The 24,244-nt window shown below is 41.3% G+C and overlaps 3 protein-coding genes across 5 annotated transcripts; 2 read left to right on the top strand and 1 right to left on the bottom strand.

Annotated features, from left to right (window-relative positions):
* The first annotated feature begins 2,921 nt into the window (after positions 1-2,921).
* hprt1 (hypoxanthine phosphoribosyltransferase 1) lies at positions 2,922-11,298 on the top strand. Its single transcript, XM_084550200.1, has 9 exons — positions 2,922-3,132; positions 5,273-5,379; positions 5,675-5,858; positions 6,943-7,008; positions 7,585-7,602; positions 7,697-7,779; positions 7,963-8,009; positions 9,048-9,124; positions 9,286-11,298. The coding sequence occupies exons 1-9, from the start codon at positions 3,106-3,108 to the stop codon at positions 9,331-9,333; spliced, it is 657 nt and encodes a 218-aa protein (XP_084406326.1). The 5' UTR covers positions 2,922-3,105; the 3' UTR covers positions 9,334-11,298.
* Positions 11,299-11,901: 603 nt separating this feature from the next.
* pabir2 (PABIR family member 2) lies at positions 11,902-18,441 on the top strand. Of its 2 annotated transcripts, none has more exons than XM_084549564.1 (10): positions 11,902-12,963; positions 13,094-13,172; positions 13,266-13,319; positions 13,625-13,668; positions 13,807-13,861; positions 14,230-14,331; positions 14,765-14,850; positions 14,967-15,028; positions 15,968-16,064; positions 16,354-18,441. In XM_084549564.1, exons 1-10 carry the CDS (start codon positions 12,839-12,841, stop codon positions 16,496-16,498), a joined length of 849 nt encoding a protein of 282 aa, XP_084405690.1. In that variant the 5' UTR covers positions 11,902-12,838; the 3' UTR covers positions 16,499-18,441. The 2 variants fall into 2 exon arrangements, with proteins under 2 accessions (XP_084405690.1, XP_084405689.1); XM_084549563.1 differs by having other exon boundaries at positions 14,964-15,028; positions 16,354-18,440.
* Positions 18,442-18,960: 519 nt separating this feature from the next.
* mospd1 (motile sperm domain containing 1) lies at positions 18,961-23,481 on the bottom strand. 2 transcript variants are annotated; one of them, XM_084550163.1, is made up of 6 exons: positions 23,227-23,481; positions 21,388-21,690; positions 21,206-21,281; positions 20,768-21,000; positions 20,063-20,224; positions 18,961-19,901 (listed from the first exon to the last, which is right to left on the bottom strand). In XM_084550163.1, the coding sequence occupies exons 2-6, from the start codon at positions 21,539-21,541 to the stop codon at positions 19,870-19,872; spliced, it is 657 nt and encodes a 218-aa protein (XP_084406289.1). In that variant the 5' UTR covers positions 21,542-21,690; positions 23,227-23,481; the 3' UTR covers positions 18,961-19,869. The 2 variants fall into 2 exon arrangements, with proteins under 2 accessions (XP_084406289.1, XP_084406288.1); XM_084550162.1 differs by having other exon boundaries at positions 18,962-19,901; positions 20,063-20,227.
* Between the last annotated feature and the right edge of the window lie 763 nt (positions 23,482-24,244).

The following is a 24,244-nucleotide window of genomic DNA, read 5'->3' as shown; positions in this document are numbered from 1 at the left end:
TGCCTGAATTCCATACTTTATACCAGTGATCTTTTTTTTTTCACAGTAGACATCTAGACTTGCCACAGCAGATAAAGCACATGTGTTACTAATAACATTAACAATGGCTCTGTTCTTCTCAAGCGTCCCAGGGAATCACAACAGTGTGTCAGCGAGCCATTGTGCATGACGAATAAGGCCCTGAAATTGTAGCAGGGTATGGAATAATAATACCTATATTAATCAACAAACTACATTGTTTTGCAGTCAGGGAATTTAAGAAACGAACGTACTTCACTTTTGTGTATTGAAAGGACATGATTCAATGTACTGTATGTAAGTGCTAAAGAACATCAAACAGCAGCTTGGGTGTTGCTGCCAATTAAAATTGGGGCTCGAAATAATTTTGGCACTTCCTATGCAGTACACACGTATGTCACATCCTTAGCATTGTCCATTATTACAGTTAAAACCATCACGAAGCCCCTCTATGATCCAACTGGCAATTCAGCTTACAATGAAAATACAGTATATCTATCCCAATACAAAACATTAATTCATTCAATCATCTTCTATAACCGCTGGAGCCTATCCCAGCTGTCATCGGGCGAGAGGCGGGGTTCACCCTGGACAGGTCGGCAGTCTATCGCAGGGCTAACACAGAGGGACACCTACGGCCACCAGTCACCAATTAACCTAACCAGCATGTCTTTGGACAATGGGAGGAAGCTGGAGTACCCGGAGAGAACCCACGCAGACACAGGGACAACATGCAAACTCCACACAGAAAGGCCCCAGTCAGCCCATGGATTTGAACCTGGAACCTTCTTGCTGTGAGGCATCAGTGCTAACCACCCCACGACCTTTAAAAGACAAGTGGTTACAGAAGATGAATGAATGAATACTACATCCCCTAACACCTTTCTTTTTTTGACTTAAAAGACATCTGCCAAATATAAGTGTGCTAAAGAATTCTAAAGCATTATTGTGAGTCTAGTTCCTCTTTAGTTATTGCAAATCAATCCAGCGCAATTGATTAGTTTTTGACCAAACTGACGCTTTGTATGCCTTTTGATAGCTTGGCAACCCACCAACCAGACGGCTGTAAACTCTTTTGTCAAAGCAGAGTGAAATAGTGGTGGACAGTTTGGCTCTTTTCTGAGAGCCAACTATTTTGCCACGGATCCCAAAGAAGAGCCGGCTCTTTCTGGTCCCGAATGGCTCCTTATTTAGCATCGTTTATAGCCTAATATTTTAGCCCAACACAACAAATACATATGATTTATGTGTTGATAGGCTCTTTTTGCATTCAATGTTTTTGTGAGAAGCCTAATATGTGTCTCATTTTGTGCAGTTATTCTGTTACAACATTTCAATAAAACTTTAATCATGCAAACAAATGAACAAAATACTGCAATCAAATGCACACAAGCAAAAACAGAACCAAACTCAGTAAACAAACGGTATAAATGTTCTTGTGCAGGTTTGCGGTGGAATCTATTATTGCCATTTTGCAGTGAAGACACTCTACTATGTCTTCCTCAATGTCTTTAAATTTCAGCCAGATGCTGCTTCGTTTATGGGTGTCACGCATAAATACGTGCGCCCGTACTTCCTCACCACTGTCTGCCGTAACTCAGTCAGCCACAGCAGCTGTCCGCCTCTCTGCTTTCACATAATGGTATGATCCTAAGTTGTCGCATGTGGCGTTCCCATCAAAACAAAGTTCTACCCCGTCCTGACACAAGCTAAAGGAAAACAAATTGTGGGGAGCCTTCTCTCGCTTGATGGGAATCGGCTCTTCTGATTCACTACCAAGCTCCTGCTCTCAGAGCTGGCTCTTTTGCGCATGACACATCACTAAAGTGAAATTGAGACCAATGAACAGGAGGAATTAAGATTTAAAAAACTGGTTAAAAGGTGTTCGGGATACATGTTTGCCTAACCTAGCTAGAGCAAAATAGAGGGGTGGTCCATTAACTTAACTACTCTCACTCACTAGTTCATTCATTCTGCTCTTATTCTATATTTTATGTGTATAGATTGAGATTTAGTTTATTTTATCTTATTTTTAATTTTAATTTTCTTTCACTTATTTAAGTTTGTGTGTTTATGTACATGAGAGTAAAGCTACCGGAGTCAAATTCCCTGTATGTGCACATACTTGGTCATTAAAGCTGATTCTGATTAGGTACACTAGTAACTAATGCAATCTAGTCATCTATTTTTTTTATTTTTTATTTTTTTATTGTTGGGCTTTGACAAGATAAGACAAGATAAAAGTAAGATATGATATGAATGGGACAACTGAGATAACTGAGGCTAACAAAGTGAGGTATAGGTATTGCAAGATTACACAGAAGTAAATGATAAAATGATGAATAAGTGCATTTTCGGAGATATAGACAGCTGTATATAGTTGTACTATTGATTTTTTGTTAGTCAGTGGGCTAGGCTAAATAACAGAAACACCCTAGAGTTTAATTCAATTCAGTTTAACAGCAATTCAGTTTAACAGCACCACAAAATGCATCCTTCAAAATAATCATACAGTTGAATTACATAAATAATAACATAAACTGAACATTAGAACAGTGTTGAAGGAGGATTTAGTGCTGGGCTGTTATAATAGAATAATATAAGATAATCCTTTAATTTATCCCACAGTGGATATTATTTCACTAGTGCACCAATGAAAATGACAAATGAGTCTATTGTGTTTAAGAGTGTGCCACTATATAATATTTATACCCATATGTATGCAAACTCACGGGTTAATGACAATAATTATTACATTTTTCTTTACATCTGTGTTGTTGCTAGCTTCTTTCCGTTAGCAGCCAACAGTCAATACCCGCCACACACACGCCCTCCTCCTCGCGCGTTGGGGGCGTGGCCAACTCCTCCTGCTCACCCGAAGCGGTCCTGCGCACAAGGGCAACAAGACACACAGTAGAGGCTCAGCCCGGAAGTAGACATACTCCTCCTGTTGCGACGGCGCCGTCCGTTTCCATGTGTGTGATATCACAAGGGTAAAGGGTCCACCACATCAGTAGTACAATTTATTCTCCTCTACTTGAAGAGTAGAGTCCACGCAGATCTGAACGGCAGTTAAGGGACACGGACATGGCAACAAATAGCCCCTGTGTTGTGGTAAGTTACCCCCTACCCTTAAGAGAGAAATAAGATCAGAAGGTGGTCGTAGGTTACCTCTATGCGGCCACACTGTACGAAGGCTTGTTGTTTTACCATACGGTGCGCTCCGTTAGCCGTCAATTAGCTGCCCGTGCACCTACCCAGGTGAGACATTTTGTTAGAGATGATTTATTTTGATGCAACCTGGCCTGCTGCTGTGGAGACGGACGGACAGATAACGCGCTCTCCACGCTCTGCGTAACTGACGCAAGAGATATCCCTGGATGGGCTCACCAAAAAAAAAAAAAACCTAAAGTGCGGGTCTGTGCATCAGATAGCAGCATACTCGTTGTGTAATTACACATTTATTCACGGTTAATCAATTATGCACAGCTAAACCGTTATACACAGACATAAACCCACGAGTTTATAAGCAGAGGGGCGTGTTTGCGCGCTGGCTCATTTAATATGAAAGGTAATATGTTTTTGTATAAAAACACATGTGGCTGGGTTTAAACATGTCCACAAGTATGAATGCAATGTCATTTTTAAAAACAACATAATTAATGTAAAGGCAAAATTAAAGGACAAAGCTGAAAGGAGTGTCTCACGTTGGTGAAACCTATAAAATTATTGTTTCTTATGTAATATACAGCCTCATCAGGCAAATTAGTGAGATTTAGTGACTGTTACAACAGTCTGATAAGAATTACTGTTTGTGCTGTGACTAGTTTAAATACTGTAAATGTGATTCAAATGGAAACCTGCGCTGTAAGAGTGATCCATCAAATGAGAAAAGGCTTTTTTGTTCTTGTCAACCGCCTTTTGAGTCAGTCGAACGTTCTTGTGAAAGCTGTACCAACCCATTTCGGCTCAGACAGACAAAGGTCCTGCCTTGAGGGATCTGTATGCGTTTTGCAACATACTTGGTGAGGCTGCTGTGCAGGAAAAAGTAAATAAATAACCAATGCTCTAGTTCCCAGGACGTGGCCTAGAATTAAGAAGACAATTTAATTGTGATCCGATCTGTCAAGCAGACTGGCAGAAACATTTACTACTGACGCAGATAATTAAGCTGAATGACCATCTTGTTGTATTTAAAGGCAGTGGGCTATCCTGTCTCCCATATCATATTTCACGTGATGATAGCTGTGCAGCACAGAGTGGCCAAACATAGACTTTGTTGGCGTAAACTTTAAGGTCATCTGTACTTTGACCTCAGATAAGTTCACTGATCTGTTTTCTGTGTTTTACTTTCCAACTGTATTCCTAAAAGAACTGACTTCAGTCCTGCGAGTAACTGTTGAAAATTACCGATCGTGTGACCGTGGAGACATCTGCTCGGTATCAGTCCCTATTATTTGTAACAGAAAGAGCTCAGCCCAAACAGATGCGCATGTTTTTGTTCATTTCAGCAAACATAAAGGGCAGGGCTTCATTCCAGTTTAAGCACTTGTGGGGTGAGGCTGGGCACTTCACTCTTCACGATTCAACGTTCAGTGAAGATTTAGCTCACTAGAGGAGATTCAAATTCTCCGCTGTTATAAATACTGTGTGTCTGCTCATGGTCTCTCTCGCGCCTGTTGCCACAACACCCGGAGCTCTCCACCAGTTCCCTAGCTGTCACATGATACCAGTTATGCTGCTTGGGCTCTTGTGGCATGCTGTTTGAACCACAACCAATAATTAGATTCGACAAAACGTAAGAAATACAGACTCTCTGTGGGATTGTCAATCGTAAAAGAAATCTTGAGTTGTCAGTGTCTTGCTGTTTGGACAAAATATTTACGTTAGAAGGAGCTCTCCGTTGTGACAAAGGAGGGATTCACTGACACTTTAATGAAGTCTAACTGAAAAGATTCCTCTTTCTTTCTAAGAATCATAGCTTAGTGTTTACTTCTAGTGAAAACTGTCTCAATGTGGCGCTAGCTGGAAATCCTAGTTGCTGAATTGCACAGAATAAGCACAGTCCTCTTAATGTGTAATTAGTGGCGGAACTGTTCAGGCAGTAAAATACCGTACATGGGAAAGTGGACCACCATTGACCCCTTTACCCCGTACTGCCCTGTGTCAGATGAATACCCCGTGTCCCTGGTTAGGTAATACCGCCACACTGAGATTTGTTTTTTTAACCCCTTTGTGTCCCGTTTCATTTCAGATCAGTGATGAGGAGCAGGGCTATGACCTGGACCTTTTCTGCATACCAAAGCACTATGCTTCCGACCTGGAGAGGGTTTACATCCCACATGGACTCATCCAGGACAGGTGGGTTGTCACATTCGTGGTGAATTGTCGGGTCAAGTATAACATGGGTTTTCTGCATAATTAGTCATAGTCAGACATTTCAAACTCTTCTCGATTCATATTTTTATAGTGAAAAGGGTCTATTATTGGTGAACTGTTTTTTTTTTTTTAACATGGTCTCGGGGCTTGTTGCACTCTCCGGTGCTTTAGAAATGACCGCTTCGCCCACTGAAACAGGAACTTCTGCTGACTGCAGCGGAAAACTCAGCTGACTGTCGTCTCTTTTCTCTCCCCCTTCCTCCCACGTGACACCCAGGACAGAGAGACTGGCCAGAGAGATCATGAAGGAAATGGGGGGTCACCACATCGTGGCGCTTTGCGTGCTTAAAGGGGGGTACAAGTTCTTTGCAGACCTGCTGGACTATATCAAGTCCTTGAACCGGAACAGCGACCGCTCCATCCCAATGACAGTGGACTTCATCCGCCTCAAGAGCTATTGTGTAATCAGTTTTTCTGTTGTTAAATGTATATTTTTCTATCTATCTATCTATCTATCTATCTATCTATCTACCCATCTATCTTGTGTATGTACTCACATGTAGCTGTATATGAACATGATGCTGTACACATTCACGCCTTTTCTCAGTTTGTGCCATGAATCGTAGCAAATCGCACCAATATGTAAGCTCTCAGCTCTGCGTGTCAAACATGATTCCCTTTGTGTGCATGCATGCATTTGCACTTTCTGCAAAAACTCAAAATTTCCAAACCACTTAATAAGGTTTTTGGTTTGTGCTTGACATGCTGTTGCACTGTAACTAACCTGCAGTAATACTTGGTAGAAGCCACCGTGTTAAAACCTGTACAGTGTCAGTCCATGTCTTTCCATACACTTGTTTTTATGTGTGTATAAAATTAGTCCTCAAAGCAAAATTAAAACTTTCCAATGCTTTAGTAAGTTTCAAAATAGGCTCATCGATAACAGCAAAATGAGACAAAGTGCAGTGGAAACAGACTCGGGGTCGGGAGTTAATAATGACCTACACGAGGCTGTTCGTTTTCTGCTGCTGATCCAGCGGCTGAGGGATCCTGATCAGATGCCTCAGCCGCTACGCAAACTAGGTAGTTAAAGAGTTAAATGAAAACAAACCTTGAAGCTTCCACTCCGCTGACGATATGACAAATAGCAGGAGATGATAAAGATCTAAACTATGTGGAACAATAGTAAAATCTTCACCTCCATGAAATTAGTACACAAAACAAATATTAAACATTAACATTATGTCCTCAGGTTGCTCCCTCTTCACTGTAAAGTTTCATTGCCGCTTCATGAAAGACAGCAGCCGCTTCTGAATGCTGGCCACAGTAGTGGGTTTATAGATGTGTGCACACATTCACGATGCTGCTGGGAGAATCATGCTTTGGGCCCCAAATTCTCGCAAATATGGACGTAAACGATACGAAAAACTAGCTTTGCATATGTTAGACATGCACTACCAGTGCTTGGTGTCTGCAAAACACAAAAACATGCTTGTATCTACGCACAGTCTAACAGTGTCATTCTTCTCCTGTTGCTCTTAACAGAACGACCAGTCAACGGGTGAAATCAAAGTAATCGGTGGAGACGATCTGTCTACTCTGACGGGCAAGGTGAGAAGCCTCGAGGACGGCATAATTAAACAACGTGATTGTTGTTATTTTTATTACAGTTAAATAATCTTGAAAGGAGGAACTGTCCTGCCCTTGTTTTCTGTCTAATGCAGGGGTGTCTAACTCATTTTAGTTCACGGGCCACATACAGCCCAACTTAATATCAAGCAGGTCGGACCAGTAACATTATTACTAATTGGCACTAATTGGCTAATCAAACAGATTGACACCTGTCCATACCATTAACGCTACAAGACTATGGTGCGTTCAGGAACTATATTGAACATAGGACACTCCATGTGCTTAATGAACCTTCCCAAATACCAGTAATCTATGTAATTTCCGCATTTTGCACTTTGCAAATTCATGCTGCTGACCATATTATATCCTCTGGAAGGCTGGTTTTGGCCCACGGGCCGTATGTTTGACACCCCTGATCTAATGTCACCACTATTGTCAGCATGGACACATTTTGTAGAGAACTGATACATATTCAGTAATTCCTTATTTTATTTATTTGTTGATTATGACAAATAAGTGAATTGTTTTTCACATTGTTCTTTTCTTTTTATGCAGAACGTCTTGATTGTGGAGGTACGTACTGATTTCTTTCTTGTTAAAGTTAAAGTAGCCGGCTTTCATTTCCTTCCTGCCACTAATGTCAGCCTCTCTCATGCTGTGTTTCAAGGATATTATCGACACAGGGAAGACAATGAAGACATTATTGGAACTGCTCAAACAGTACAATCCCAAAATGGTTAAAGTAGCGAGGTAATTTACGCACCCACAGCTGCCTCTCACACAAATTGCTGTATCTTGTGGAACAAATGAATCACGTGATCACGCATCATTGATCTTTACTTATTTTTTATTCTTCTTCTTCTGTCTCGTGTGTTTCTTGTCATTTTAATTAGCTATGAAATAATTTGATAAGGTGATTTTTTCTGTCCTCAGTTTGCTGGTGAAGAGAACACCAAGGAGTGTTGGCTACCGACCTGACTGTGAGTCCATTGACCCTTTCACATCTAACATTTTCAATTGTTCGGACATTTCAGTTTGATTTAATCAAAATCAGAGGCTTGACTGCGATCCAAGCCAAACTGACACATGGCTGGGTTTTGTTTTTAGTGTATAAACATTTTTTGAATGGTCCCAACTTTTGCATCAATTACAGGAAGTTACAGTAGACGATCGTTGGGGCGTGATAGCACATGAAGAAAGACCTCTTTTTTTTGGTTGTTGTTTTTTAGTTAAAATTTGATTAAACAGCTTTATAAAATGTTAACTGGAAAAACTGATAAAGACACTGACACTCTCCAAGTATAATCAGGGAGCCTGAGATAGACAGGATATGATAGGATGGCTGCAAAATGCCATGTGAAGATTAAGAAACTGCTGCAGCAGTGTACAAAAGTGTGCAACGCGACAGTAACATTATTCTGGCAAAACCAGACGTAATTCTTGTCCAAAAATCAAGTCTGGTAACATACCATTTGAATTTCATTATGGGCGTGTTTCAGCTGACACAGGAAAAAAATACTTTGCATGCAGCTGGACAGTCCTCCAACAAATCAGGGCTCTTGTAGGCAAATTCAACTCCACGGTGCTCAGATGACTTGTATGTACTAAGTCGCTGTTACTCTTCTGTCCATCACAACATAAAGCACGACTAATTGGATTGGCACACAGACCAACTTTCCACGTCTGGGGGGAAGAGCGGTCTGACTCCTGACCTGTAATAATATTATAATGGCAACAAAATGAATTTGGTCATTGAAACAGAAAGAAAGCGACCCAATTAGAAATCAATCAATTTCAAGTGTAGGGATGTGTAGCCCATGTAGGTGATGACAACTTTACACGACGTACAGTATACGTTATTTAACACACTCTCATAACTGAAACCAAAATTAACTGGATTAAATGTGCACTTTAACTGACTTTTTGTCGACATGTAGTCAGTAGAGTACACTGTGGAGTTTTCTTTTACCTCTTAAAATATGGGAAACTCTTTTACTCACTCCTTTTTTTTCCCACAGTTGTAGGATTTGAAGTCCCTGACAAATTTGTGGTGGGGTACGCACTAGACTACAACGAGTACTTTAGAGATCTAAATGTAAGTATGGTGCACTGGTATGTGTTTCATGCTCTTAAGATTTCATGCATATTGTCCAACAGTATGTATCTGTGTGTCAGTGTTACATCTGAAGTGGACTAGATATTTTTAAACAAACAGTGCGAATCAATAATACACTCTGTGAACTCTTTCTGTTTCAGCACATCTGCGTCATTAGTGAAACAGGGAAGGAGAAGTACAAGGCGTGAAGAGCTCTTCGACACAAGTTTTTATTGTGTGGTTTTATGTTTCTGTTTGCCATTCATTTTATATTTTAGTACTTCACATTATGTCATAAAAAACCCATCAGCCTGCTCAGGGTTCCTGAGTATACACACATAAAGTGATAATATGGCATATCTGTTTTACTGACCGCACACGAACTAGATTGAGCTTTTAAAATTGCCAAAATCTAAAAAATAAAGAGCATGGAGCACAGCTTCACTTGAAAAATTAGTAAAATGCTTTTATGCCCCAGCATTGATTAGTTTGTTTTTTTAAGCAGTGCTGTAATTTATTGATTGCTTCTATCTTAAGGTTCTATAATTGTGATAGTATGATCATTCTCCTACCTCCTATTTTATAAAACAGTGATTGGGTTTTAATTCTACTATCAATAGCTGTGTTATTGACACTCTTTAAGAGGATCTTCCATTTTCTGTCTGTATATTTTGGGACAAAACTTAACTTTTCTATTGTACTTTACTGTGTAGATTATTCTATGGTACAGAGCGTAGAAAAGGAGCATGAATATTGGCTGCTGTCCCCGCTGAACACACGTATGCCGAAGATGAAATATCCTCTTATTTATGAGTGTTTTTATGAGACATTTTTTGTCGAAACAAAGCATTTGAGGAATTTAAAAGACAAATCTTTATTACTGTTTTATTGCTGGACAAAATGTATAGTTTACAGATGTATAAATGTTCAAACGGTGTTTAAGTTGAGTTAAAATAACATGTTCAGCTTTATGAAATGCTCTTATTGAGCCATAACTCTGAACTTTGTAGTACCAGACCTTAAATGTTCCCTCCCCTCCTCCTGTGACCGGTGGATGTTACTACAAAGCTACAATAGAACCCCAAATAGTTGGAGCACTGAAAGAATTTCCAATTACTTTATGTTATTAATGAAGATCCAAAGACTCATAAAAACTCACATTTGTTTGTTATAATCACACTTGCGTTGGTTGATGATTATGCTAAGCACTTGTTTAGATTCTAAGACTCAGGAGTAGATTTGTTTGGAAGAGACGTCTCATTGACCTGTTTTTCTCTAAACAGTCACATTTCACATCACGAATCATAAATAAAACGGTCATCATTAACACTTTGTTGGGAATCTTTTGAAGGTAATGGCTGCTGGTAGTTAGAAAGACTTCTCCCTTCAGTTTTGTCTGTGCGACAAGTGAAATGCACGCTCAATCATGTTAAGATTGCGTGACTCGGGTCACAGCAGGATATTCCACTTCTTTACCTTCAGAATCTTCTCATTGTTTTCACGGTATGTTTTGGATCATTGTCCGTGTGTGCCGTGCCTTTCAATAAAGAGACTGACTCTGAGCAGACGCTATGTCCCTCTACATTTCAGAAATCATCCGACTGCTTCTTTCTTATATCGCCACATCATCGATAACACTCATTGCATGTGGAAGCCGTGCATGCCAGTGCTTCACGCTAACTCCACCACGAGCAGTTCTGAGCTTTCTCCGTCTAATCTTCTTCCACTCATTCTGGTACAGGTTTTCATCTATTAAAAGAAGAAGACAACAGAATGCTGTCCCAAAACTGGCCTCTTTAGATGTTTTTTGGCAAGATCTACTGCGGTCATTGAGGTGTACAAAGGGTTTGCACCTTGCGATGCAAAGTCTTGCTTTTCAGTGGAACTGTATGAAGACATGGCGACCTCCTGGAGAGAACTCTCAATATGCCTGGATGTTTTGAAAGGGATTCTGCATTCATCCACCACAGTTTTTAATGTTCATGCTGTCTCTCTGATGGATTTGCTTAGTTTTTGCATCCTTGTGATGACCTGTTTCGCTTTCAACAAACTGTGGCAGTGTTCAAAGCTATTCTGAATGTGCCTGCCTGGATATCTGAACACTCATGAGCCATGGACACTAATATTTACTATTTACCAGGCCAGACACAAAAGAAATGGCATAATTATAACATATACTCCTATAATATAGGTATCTGCAGCTAATGTGACAAGTAACAACACAGGGAATGGCTTCTATATATAACAAAAATGAACTTATCTTCAGTAATGCTTCTGAGTGTAACATTTCTGGAGGCAAAGACGTCCTGGGACTAGCTGGTGACATTTTATCACTATTATTGATATTGGCAAGAGGTTGTCCAAGGAACCAAATAATTTTAGTTGCTGAAAATATACAGGACTTGAATTACAATTACTTTGTTCAGGTAAAGTTTGTCAGTTTTTGTGCAGTGGTCGATGAAACAAAACAAAATATGTTCCCATTTCAGGAGGGAAAAAACGATGATATATTCTGGTTCAGGCAAAGTCACGTTTATTCTACTGAAAGTAACAAAAACAACCGATTGATTCATTAAAGTCAATACAAAAGCACATTAAGCGTCAACTTTATTAGCTGATTTTGTTCAACGGCGACGAGAGGCCTCAAACCCCGGGAAGCAGAGGATGCAGTTGGCCACCTTTCCGCCTGAGCACGCCGGCAAACGAAGCCTTGTGATTGGACGAGCTCCGCTAAGTTTAAAAGGGGCGTGAAAGTTTGTTGCTAGCGGCTACTAGCTCCTGTGTGATCACCTGGGAACTGGTTCACTCTTGGCGGCACCTTAGCACAACAACAAACCACTACACTGTAGAGTCTGTGGAGAATATTTACAGCAAAGATGGTTTAGTTACTTGTGTACGCCGTGGTAGCTGTCAATGCTGATGGTGACCTGGCCTGTATCTCTCTCTGGAAATGGCATTGTGGCTGTTGGCGTTAATGCTAACTTAGCTAGCTAGCTTAAGCTCGGTAGCTGGACTCAGCTAGCTAGCGATAAGCAACACTGTAGCTTACAGTAGCTAGCAATGCTGCGTTAGCTGGAAGGTAGACTCGCGTTATGTGGACTTAACTAGCAGCGTCGTTTTTTTTTAACGTCACAGACTTGAGGCTAACATCCATTTTGTTCTGGAAGAAAGCAGCTGGCTGGTTAGGCTAACGCTAGCTCATTGAAGGCGCTAACATGCAGTGGTAGTTGAGTGGAGTTCCAGTCGTCACCCGCTGCTGCCTTTGCGCCAGCAGACTAACGGCTCAGTAGCTAGCAGCTACTGGGCATTGTGCGGGTATGTAGCCATGGCATGCTAACCATCCATCAGGAAAGTTGGTGACTGGCCACAACGTTACAGCCAACGTTAACGCAGGGTAGTTTAGTTGTATGTGAAGTATAGTACATATAACGTTTTTATTTTTTTTCCCAGCCAGCTTTAAATTTCTTCATCACTTGAGTTGAACTGACGACAGGGCCTTGCAGATTGCTCTCTCTCTCTGTGTGTGTGTGTATATGTGTTGCCTACATTGTGTTTAGCTAGTTTGTCTCACGTCAGCCCAGTTGCCTGAAAGGAAATATTCATTCCTTATATGTAAAGTTGGCAAAGTTTGGAGGTCAATAATGTAACGTTACTGAGCAGGCCGGCCCGTTTTGAGTGCATGAATTAAGTGGTCAGGCTGCGTTATCAAGCAAAATGAACAACTCAGGACTCATGCCACAAGAAAAGATGGAGCTGGATCTGGAAATCCCATCCTCGATAGTTCAGACCGATGGACACCTGAGGAGATCCAACAGTGCACCCATGATAAATGGCTTAAGGTTCTACAATAATTTACTGCAGAATCAAATAGTTATTTTTATTTTTTTTATGGACATTGCAGTATCAACATGGCATTTGCATCAGGTGTAAAAGACACATGACATCGAGTCTGTGAATTTCTCGTTGCAGTGATAACTCCCAGGTTTTCCAGAGAGAGGTGCTACGCAGTCGGAGAAATAGCACTACTGTGGTCAACAGGCCGAACATGGTACAGTGCTTTACTAAACACGCGCCGGCTTAATCAATGTGTGTCTTTTATTACTCGGTATTGAATGTTCTCCACGCGTATCCTCCTCTACAGGTCCCTTCGTCGCCTATTCGCGTCCCCAGTACCAGGCTTCATCAGATAAAACAAGTAAGGAACAGACCGGTGTCTCTCTCTCTTTGAAGCCATGGGGAGTTTTTGTGTCTTGAAAAACATGCAAGACAGTTTAGAGGAGCATTGATCCATTGGTTGTATCGTACCCCTACAGGGGAAACGATCACTCTACTGGTTAAAGTTTGTTTCCAAAAGTGAACTGAAACAGAGTTCAGTTTTAGTTTTTAAGGTGATATTGAGCTTGTTACTTTGAGTCTGATTTACGCCTGGCTGCAGTCGTAGTGCTTGATCAAAATCTAGTATGACTTTATAACCGTTTGCTTTCTTGTGTGCCGTGGCAGGAGGAGGGTGTCGATGTGATGAACAGAGAAACTGCTCATGAGCGGTAAGCCATATATTACTGTGTATATAGAAAGTGGATGAAGAGTTATTCATCTGTTGTAGGTGAAATGCTAATAGTCCTCATGTCCCTTTTAAGTTATTTCCTTTTCTTATATTTTTTTTTTTTTTTTTTGGTTTTCAGGGAAGTGCAAGCAGCCATGCAGATGAGCCAGTCCTGGGAAGAAAGCCTTAGTCTGGTAAAAATGACTCTTCACTACAATTTGTCCAGGCTCTATCAGTATTATTGTTATGCTATGTTGTTTGCGATGGTTGACAGTCAGCCCTGCTGTATTTTCCAGCTGCATGTTTTGGCCCCCGGGCCACCTTTTTTTTCCCGCCTCTCTATACTCCATATAGAGCTGGCAAGTACAAACATGCTAGATTAACGAAAACATTTGGGGAGTTAACAGGGCCACCAGTCTCTCAAGGTCAGGCTGAGTTGGTAGTATAATACTCCCACATTCATTCACTCACATGTTTCGCCGATGTTTTTAGTACTTGACTCGATAGCGTGACGTGCTGAATTAAATGACTTTCAATGTGTTCGATAACGTCGTGTTCTCAGAGTGACAATGATTTGGAGAAGTCGGCGTCTTCGTCACCAAAGAGGATCGACTTCGTGCCTGTGTCGCCTGCGCCGTCCCCGACCAGGGGAATAGGGAAGAAGGTACATCTGTCCTCACCGTTTCCCGGATACACACCATAAACTGATTATGCTCTAAATGAGTTGATGAAAGCATTTTGATGGCTTGCGAAAACCTAATCTACTTAAGATCCAATGAGAACAAACCTACACATTGTATCCTGCAGGAAAACAGTTTTATTTTACCAACAGAAAAGCAACAACTTTTTGAGCCCTTTCTGTTAGACGCACGTCCAAAAATGAAATTTATATCTTAAATACCCTGAGAGAGATGGTGTGAATGTGTAGAAATGATTAGCATCTGAAAAATATACCAACACAACAGAAGCAAGAATCAAATTAATATTTTAATTTTTGTACCAATTAAATGACATTTATCCACATCACGTATAGCTGACGCATCTTTGACTCCATCATGATCTTTTCCATCTATTTCATCTCCCCTTCTTTCAAGCAGCAGTGTTTCTCTCCTTCACTACAAATACTGGTGAGCAGCAATGGTCTAACCCCCAGCCCAATACCCAGCCCAACACGACGATTTAGGTAAGCAGCAGTTCCTTGTGCAGTAAAAACGTGAAAATGTTTGTAATCTGCCTTTTTTTAAATGCTAGTTTGGCCGTTGATTTTATTTTTAATGTTTTTTGTGTGTTCTTCAGCAGGCGGAGTCAAAGCCCGATCAACTGCATCAGAGCCAGCATACTTGGTCCAATGAAACGCAAAGGTGAGATGCCCAACATGACATAAAATCCTAAATGTTTCCCTAGAAGCTTTAATTAGCCTTGACCGCTTACTGGATTAAATGCTATCAGAAGAGACATTTATTCCATGGTAAGAACCTATCAATTTAAAATATTTAAGGCTGTGTTCAGGTATTTCAAATTTCTTTTTTAATTAAAATGGTATAGATTGATGGATCTTAAGTGTATTACAAACATTTCTGTTCCCGTCCCTTTAACGTCAACTTAACACATTTTGTTTGAGGGAAAGAACCAGGGCCTATACTTTGGTATGTAGAGCTAGAAACTTACACGAGATTTAGACTTTTGATTATTCCTCTTCTGCCAAGCCTCTGGAGACTGGCAGTCATCTTGTCAGCCAGTATTTTGGTATATCTACAGGGACTAATGGTGCCATCTATAAATAACGTCTCCCCATCATCTTTTGCACTCATGCAGCACCAAATTATCACTGCGAATGCACAGCCCAACTCCTGTAGGCTGTGCATTCACTGTGGTTGTCCGGCTACATTTTACGGAAAACACAGTGGGTAACAACAAAAACATTCGCCTTGCCTCCCAACGTTCTCTAGGCTTCTTTTCAGGCTCCCACAGCAAAGTTTAATCGGACAGCTTTGTGCCAAAGAACGCCATCTGTTGAAACATGATGTATGACAAGACACAATCACAACCAGACTTGATATCTAAAGTATGTGTTTTAGATTATTGGGAGCTTTTGCAATCATTACGTTTAGGTCATATTGCATAAGAGTGTATTCACTTTTGTTGTAATATGTAAAATAGGGATTTATTAAGTCTTTTTCTTGGTATCTGGACACTGCTGATGGCTCACTGCACTCATCTGCATTACGCCCTTCTAAGGTTAGCCATAGATATTTTGTTTTGACAAAGACTTCTCACGTCGGGTTGTTTTCACTCCACAGGTGAGATGGAGACGGAGAGTCAGCCTAAGAGGCTCTTCCAGGGTACCACCACTATGCTGTCCTCGGATGTCGCCAACCTGTCGGATGTCAGTTCCTGGTAAGCCAAATACGAGAGAATAATACTACTCCTCCTGTAAAAGCTCAGACAGGCAATTAATCAGACTGTGGCTGGAAGAAACTAACCTTGATTAGCTTAGATGTAAAGCTAAATCCGAGGTGATTCACCTATAGAGGGTAGGTAAGCTGATAAAGGTAGTCTTGTTTTTCTTTCACCTAAGTTACCCAGGTGATCTGGAGTAGTCACAAACAAATCTTCTTCCTTCAGAGTTTTGTCACCGTTATCACGTCTTGCTGAATTTGACACCTTTTTTTTGCCCCCTTCTCAGCCACTCTCCAGATTTACTGGACGGCAGCCTCAGCAGCATCGGCTCCTCCACCGACTCGCCAGGAAAAATGGAGGGAGTGTCACCTTCTTCATCCAGCAACTCACCTTTTGCTTCCCTCCAGGATTTATCCCCCAAACGAGAGTAAAATAGCTAGAGACACTAAAATGGGGTCGGGGTGGGGGCTTCTCTCCAGGGAACTGGTTTCCTTCACAGACCCTTCCCTTCGCCTCACCTAAATTTGTGGATTTTTTTCCCATGTGTGCTTCTGAACAGCTGTTTTCATGGCTACATTCACTGGGGAGGGGCATGATGCGTTTGAATTGAGGACACGAGAGACGCGGATGAGTCTTGTCAGGTAGTGAAACTGGGAACGACTGAAGACACTGTGAGCACCAGCTGCTAGTTGAGGATCTTGGACGGTGCTTGGCTTTTGTAGTGATATTGTGTTTTATAAGTGGCTATCCTGCACATCTGTCCTACCAGTTCCCCTCACCAGAGAGAGACATTGAGCACTGGACAAACGAAAAAAAAGACTATTTTGGATGTGTACATTTCCCTGTTTGTGCTGGAAAACGTCTCCCCCACAGGCTTTTTGTATGCACAGATTTTGTAAGAAAAGATTTAACTTATTGTTTTCCTGCTCTGTTTGTAATTATGTACATATTAACCGTGTCGGATGTCATGCATAGTTTTTAAGTTTGGCTGTGAGGCGAATGTAGGCACAGGTCTTCAACAGCGAAAGCTTTCTTTGTAAAGAAACATGAGCTACTTTTGGGGTACAGCTACGGAGATTTTTCTTTTCCTGGTATACTGTAAGAGAAGTTATGTTTTGAGCAGATGTCAAATATTTTTATGATGTGAACTGTGGTGCTTCTTTTTCCAGTTTAGCTGTAAAAAAAAAAAAAAAAAAAACACAGCTCCTGAATGATTTGCTGCGATGTTAATTGCCCAAAAATTAATGCGCCTCGCGGTGAATAATGGATGAAATTCAATGGTCATTCCTGGTAGTCTTTCAACACTAAAGGTTCCTTCGTATCCTGTGTTCTTTGTCAGGAGGATTTTTTCTTTTTTCTTTCTTTTGTAGATATGAGAAGTATAGAAAATATGACATTTTTCTTCTTCTGGTAAAGTGTTCTTATTTATGGAAAAAGAAGTGTTTATTATAAAAAAAATTGGATGGCGATAGGTTTCTATCCCCAGTAAATCATTTTGTGTTTTTCATTTACACCAAATCAACTGACTGCTGGGACATTCAGGAAGAAGAACGGCACCGTCGCATTGTGATTTACGAGACTGCTGTTTCTGCTGTGGATATGTTTATTAAAAGCTTGTTGCACAGGATGCTCAGTCTTGTAGTGTATCAGTCTGTGTACATCTTAAGCAGGCCCTTTTTTAAAAAAGGAAACATACAATATGTAGAGGGTTAAGCCTGTATTGTGATATTTGCACCTACATTTCCTGTTTAGTTGCCACGGTCCCAGTGTCCATAGCTGCCTGTGTAACTCGATATTGAACCCCTTTAAGGCTAAGTAGCCTTTTAATGTTTATATATAAATAGGAAGTGATTGTCAATCATTTTATGGATGTGTGCCCTTTAATTTAAAGAAAATTGTTTTCATTTTATTTACTGAATGTGTTTTATTTCCTTCCTACAAAAAGAAAAAGCAGTAATTTTTACCCTGCTGCCAACAAAATATTTTTCTTTTCGCAGTTATGTTATGAAGCATCGGCATGAACACGGCAAACGATACCATGCTATACTATGTGTCTGTAATCTGCCAAGCTGGCTGACACCTTGCCTATGCTTGTGTCTTTTGTGATTGCCGTCGTAGCGAACATCAGGACTCAATAAATTATTTCATTGCTATGTTTTTTTGTAGCCGGGCCTTTTCTGCCAGGGGGTTTGCATGTTCTCCTTGTGCCTGTGTGGGTTTTCTCCAGAGGGCTGCAGCTTCCTCCCACACACTGAAGACATGCATGTCAGGATAACTGGTGATTCTAAGTTGTTTTAGCCCTGGGATAGATTAGCAGTCTTTCCGAGGTGGACCCTACCCTAAACACTGATCAGGCATAACATTATGACCACTGACAGGAGAAATGATAACATCTTAACCATCTCGTGACAATACAATGTTCTCCTGGGAAACATTCATGTGGATGTTACTTAGACATGTACCACCCATCTAGACCAGACCGGGTACCCCCACCCCATAGCAATGACACGCCTTGATGGCAGCAGCCATCACCAGTAGGATGCAGCCTGACAGACACACACACAAGAACGGTTTAGGAACAACAAGAACAGCACAAGGTGTTGACCTGGCCTCCAAATTCACTAGATCCCAAACTGATCAAGTATCTGTGAGATGATCCCCATAGGACCCAAAGGCCCCCCACTAACAACATCCTGTTGCCAGACACCACAGGACACCCTCAAAAGGCCCATGTCTATCCTCTGATGAGTCACAACTGTTTTGGAGGCACAAGGGAGACCTACATAATATTAGGATGGTGGTCATAATGTTATGCCTGATCGGTGTATCCCACCTAGTGCTTGCTGGGACAGGCTCCAGCCCCCTGCTGCCCTCTACAGGATAAATGGTTGTAGATAATGGATGGACATTAGTGTAGCTGTTTTAAATACTACAATACATCTTTTAAGTACTAAAATGTTAAAGTCATTTTAAACTTAATTTATAGCTCCAGAAATCACTGATTGGCAGTCATTCAGACAATTGTCCAGCAAGTTTTCTTTTAGTAAAGCTAATAAAGGTCTGTTTTGTTCCCGACATCCTCCGGACCCAACTTTTATTTCTCTTAAAAAGAAAAACAGACTCCGTCTACAAACACCATACAATACGGCTGTATCGAGACTTTATTAAACATCTGACGGAGCACTGATATAGTACGGCAAGCGGACCACTCTCCTTCACAAGAAGATCTTTCCTTTGGTGACATGTAGAAGTGTCTTAGAAAGTGAAAAGCCCATTCAGATAAAAGTATCCACACATGCAAACGACTGCATTTAGTCCTCAGTCTACGCTAAAAATGCTTCAAAAAACATCAATATAATGATGGTTACAGGTGAATACCATAACAAAACTTTAATGGCTTTATATACACGTTTGCATGTGGACTCCTCCTCACTCAAGTTAAAACATACTCAGTCACATAATGGCAATAGAAATACAGAGAATGCGAGGCCAAACGACACCTCATGTCTCAGGCCCTGCTCCGGGGGGCGGGCAGCCCCGCTCACACTGCTATTCTTTACACCAACACACTGCAGGTCTCCCGCCCCCCGTGTTTGCATCAGTTCAGTATTGTGTCAACGTATGCATTAACACAAACGTGTGGACTTTGAAACGAGAATGCTAAAATGTATTTTTCAGAGGGCGAGGTCGTTGACCCCCGTCCCCCTCTTCTGTCAGCTCTACTCATTGAAGCGCAGTAGTGCCTCTGGTGTGAGAATGTTCTTCTAGGACATTTTTCCTCCTCCTGTCAGCTCTCAGCACCTCATGTGCGTAGGATGACCATCGTAAGAAGACCTAAAATAAAACAAGAAACGACTCAGAGCCCCTTGGATATTGTAAACTGCACAAAAACAGTGATTATATAAACAAAACTTGGGTTTTTTTTAGCATTTAACGCATTCTTGTTCTGCTCTGCCCAACAGCACAAGTTGCTGTGTTTATGTTTTTCTACTTACCAAGAACATAAGCAGCTACAAGTTTCTTGTTAACACTTAAGTGGAGGTAGACAGGCACAGTAGATTCTTGCTCCCCCAGCGTCGGGAGCATCAGGGCGGCCATACACACCAGCCCAAGCAGCACTGTCAGCAGACTAGGTCCTCCGGCAACAGGACGGCTCTCTGCTAATCACATGCATACACAGAAACTCAGAATTTAAACTGAAGCTTTAACTAAAAGTCAAAAGGTGTCTGCCGTCGAGGGTACGAGGATATTACTTTGCAGCTGCACAAACATATTTTGTCCATGTGGTGTATTAGTTTGTGCACATAAAATGCAGACAACTACAACCTGTAGAGGCAATTTGAGAGCGTTTTTGGATTTTACTTAAACTCTAAACATTGGTCAACACATGGCCACATAGCAACTGACTGTCAAGGTTTTTCAAAAACTCTAAATCCCACCTATTTTAGTTTATTTCCACCCCAACCTTACCATGCCATACCAGGTAAGACAGGGTTGTAGACAGTCATTGTAAAATAATTTAACCCTCGTGCTACCCTCTTGCATAATCTCTCTCTGTCTGTCCATTCGCTTGGGGTCCCAGAGACCCCAAGGGTAGCACGAGGGTTAATAAATAGCTGCCAACAAGTTTCCCCAACTTCAATTGTATGGACATCTAGCTCCATCTAGTGGTAACATCACCCATCGGTCCTTTGTCCTACCTGTCTGAAAAGCTGTCTGTTCAAAGAACTCGTTGTCTGCGAAATGCTCTTTCATCCGGCGGTCCTCATCTTGGGGCCGGGGGCTGGGCGGCTCCTGCGAGGCCGACGGACGCAGCGTGGCCGTCACCTCTTTGCGACCCAGAGCTTTCCGCTGACTCTGTTCCGACACCTGCAGTCGGAACTTGTCGTACACCCCGTAATGGCATGCTCGCACATCTCTGTGTCGGATTACTCTGTGCGGACACAAAACGTTGGATTGGCTCTTTGATCATCCAGGGGGAAAAGCTAGCTGAATATACAAACATCTGACAGACGTTTGCCGTGCAAATCAATGAGTTACCATTTATCAAGTGGGTAATAAACAATTAAGACATGCGTGCGAATTGAGGTCAACAACCTCAAAGATAACACACATATATGATAGGTCTAAAAACTCACATGTCAACACAACACTGAGGCTTGACAGCTCCAGTGGCATCCACCACAGTGTATTTGTTTGGCGCTGTGCACAGCACTGTTGAGGAAGAAAACAAATGACCCACAGGATTGGGACTTCAGTAATTAAGAAAAGAATTATACATCTGTTATATACAAATGGTCTTCCCCCCCTCCTCACTGACCTTTAAACTTGAGGGCGAACTCATAGGGATTGTAGAGGGTGAGCACCTGCTTGTGAGACGTCTGCTCATCTGCATAGAAGACGAGCTCAGTGGGGAACACGAACACGGGAAGGCTTCCTTCCACCAGCTCAGGCTGTCGATGCTGCTGCTGCATTGGCTCCAGCTGAGCTCTGACCCTTCCCCGTCCACGGTCTGCCTGGGCCCCCCACCCCACTCCTCTCGAGCAACGATCAAGCTGTGTGACCTCCCTTCAGGTGGAAATGGCACGTCCCACTCTCAGCTCCTCAGGGCCATGACGTGATACTGTGAAGAGACACAGGAGATGAAACACATTTACACATGAGGCACTAGTTAATCCATTTACGTACACTCAAAACTTTATCGGCAAAACAATAGGACAGGACAACAATCATTGCATTTTGATATAACAGTTGTTCGTGACTGGGGGTGATGTGGTAGCACTCATAGATCCAACTTTTAATCTTAGTGGTGAACCCCAGACAAAGAAGCCACCGCCTACACCCACAGAAAAGTACACTTGCCATTTTATTAGGTACACCAGTGAGAATCTGTCCTAATATAAGTGTCCTGTACTAAACCCCCCATCATGACTTGTATAATGTTCAGTTTATGTTGAAACAGTGGAGAAAAAAAGGTGGTAATTCGACTGGGTGACCGTTTTGGAGGATGTAGTTTGTGGCGACGTTAAACTGGACTGAATTAAAACACTAAAGTCTTCCTGTTGTTAAGCCTCGGGCACTAATGGAAAAGTGTGTCACACGGCCACAGCCTCCAAAATGAAAACACAGATGAAAACAACCTCCATGAAGATAAGATTTAGTGCGGGAGTGTACTAGTGTACCTAATGAACTGGCAGACGTGTGAACGCACCAGCTGTTGTTTCAAGTTACTAACAGGGCTTGTGTGATTAATATTAAGAGTTATTAGCCTTCAAAAAGCGATGAACTTCAATATTATTACTGCTTCTACACCACCTATAACATATTTTGCGTTTAATTTCTGCAGTTTCTTGGTATTTACACGCTGGTACTTCTATATAAGTTAACATAAATGTTGATTTTTAATAGATGTGTGGCTTATAAGTATTTGGACGCTTTTTAAGGGAACTGCTAAAGCGATTGAGCTGGTGAAACCTACTTACGTTTAAATAAGTTCAACGAGTCAAACGGTGTTAGGTGAGCTCCATGTGGCTGGTCACGTGCCCCCCCCCCTCTCTGTGTTTACATGGTTACAGCAGAGCTCGAGGAGCGAGGCTCGAGGTGGTGTCGCAACAGTTTTTTGTTCTCTCAAGTTAAAAAAATAAAATAAAAATCACAATAAAGTCAAGAACAGCTAAAAGTTTGAGCAAAGTCAACTTTCCCTATCCGGGGTCCATCACTATATTATCAATATTACGGTATCAAGGTGACGTTATATCGTGTATGGGTGGTGTAATTACCGTAAACACGTAAGCTGCCTTGAAACTGCAGCGCAATCGTGGGTGACAACGTAAACAGACACAAGAAATTCACAAGTCTTTGTGGTATATTTAATAAAATAACACTCTGTTGTTGATTTATTGTTTAAAAAAAACATGTACCCTGCTTTGTAAATAAAGCCAACGATTATATTCGGTTTGTTTGCTGCGCTAACTGTAATGACACATATTTACCGTGTAATGCTAACGCTGTACAATACTAGTTGGGCTAGCGTTAGCCGGCTAGGAAGAGCCCAGATGGTAGCTGATAGCCACTTAAACGTTGTCCAAACGCAGTGTCAGCACACACAACAAAGCGCAGATTTGTTTTATATGAAGATTAAGCGAGATTGAGGCGTTACCTTGCTGCCAGCATACGGGATCCCGTAACGTTATAGCTTTAACCAAGGTCTGTGCTTTCTGATCCCACCCTGTTGTTGTTGCTGCTGCTGCTGCTGCTGCTGCTGCTGCTCCTCAGCCCTTTTTTTTTTTTTCTTCTTCTTTGTGAATAATTATACTGCAGACCTTGCGGTGCATTCTGGGAAGGCGGAGGGGCGAACGACGTGGGGACGTAAAGATGTTCCCCAAGCATTGCGGAGTGACATGTTTATAATCATTTCATAACCTTTTGGAAAGCATGTAAACAACAGGGATGCATCAAACTTGCTCTAGACTATAAATCCTCCAAGGGAAGCGAATTATGTCATGTCTGCGGAATACTTTGAGATCATAATTGTGGGTTTAGATCATGTTAATCTTATTAAATAGTCAAAAAGTGTGCTAAAATGCATATACTATGATGCATGCATTGTATTTAAATTACAATATCATAATTAAAGGGCATCATTGCTTACCGGGATATTTCACCGTGCACAAAAGTGCAAAAAAAGTGAAAACCTTGCCTCTTATTATGAATTATGTCTTTTTGTGTTGGCTTCGTTTATCAGTCCGGGAAAAAAATATATATTTATTTACCATTCAACCGTTACAAACTTACAACAGATGTCTCAAGTTGTGACTTGACTTTCCAGTGACCTTTAAATCTATAAGGGCTTTTCTTCTGATCTCCTGATATGGAGGTTGAGCTTAATATAAATTCAAGTTCTTACATGTGACCTCATATTTTGCGTTTATATGACACACCAAGAATACCAAAGCTTTTTTATGCCAAAAACTAAACGGAAAAGGTGGTTCTTTATTTGTTTTTTGGGTTTTTTTTAGGCTTGATGGCGATACTGACTTTACCACTGGTATATGTAAAACATGAAGTTTTTGAAGATGCGTTTAAATGTGTATTTGTACTGTATGTTAAATTTATACGCTAGTTTTTGTTTCATAACCCTATTATTTATCGTGTATCTGTCATTGCAGTGCAGAGCA

The sequence above is a fragment of the Chelon labrosus genome (assembly GCF_963514085.1).
Source record: "Chelon labrosus genome assembly, chromosome: 8".
Lineage (NCBI taxonomy): Eukaryota > Metazoa > Chordata > Actinopteri > Mugiliformes > Mugilidae > Chelon > Chelon labrosus.
Note: the sequence above shows the minus strand (reverse complement) of the source record. Positions and strands in the feature narration are given on the sequence as shown.

Coding starts and splice junctions, on each gene's coding strand:
- pabir2 (XM_084549563.1), top strand. CDS start 12,839: ATGAACAACTCAGGACTCATGCCACAAGAAAAGATGGAGCTGGATCTG. Junction 13,320..13,624: donor GGCTTCATCAGATAAAACAA/GTAAGGAACAGA, acceptor GTGCCGTGGCAG/GAGGAGGGTGTCGATGTGAT. Junction 15,029..15,967: donor TGGTCCAATGAAACGCAAAG/GTGAGATGCCCA, acceptor TTCACTCCACAG/GTGAGATGGAGACGGAGAGT.
- hprt1 (XM_084550200.1), top strand. CDS start 3,106: ATGGCAACAAATAGCCCCTGTGTTGTG. Junction 3,133..5,272: donor CAAATAGCCCCTGTGTTGTG/GTAAGTTACCCC, acceptor GTTTCATTTCAG/ATCAGTGATGAGGAGCAGGG. Junction 5,859..6,942: donor TCCGCCTCAAGAGCTATTGT/GTAATCAGTTTT, acceptor TGCTCTTAACAG/AACGACCAGTCAACGGGTGA.
- mospd1 (XM_084550162.1), bottom strand. CDS start 21,541: ATGCAGCAGCAGCATCGACAGCCTGAGCTGGTGGAAGGAAGCCTTCCC. Junction 20,228..20,767: donor ACAGACAGCTTTTCAGACAG/GTAGGACAAAGG, acceptor GCATGTGATTAG/CAGAGAGCCGTCCTGTTGCC. Junction 19,902..20,062: donor TGTAGCTGCTTATGTTCTTG/GTAAGTAGAAAA, acceptor GTTTTATTTTAG/GTCTTCTTACGATGGTCATC.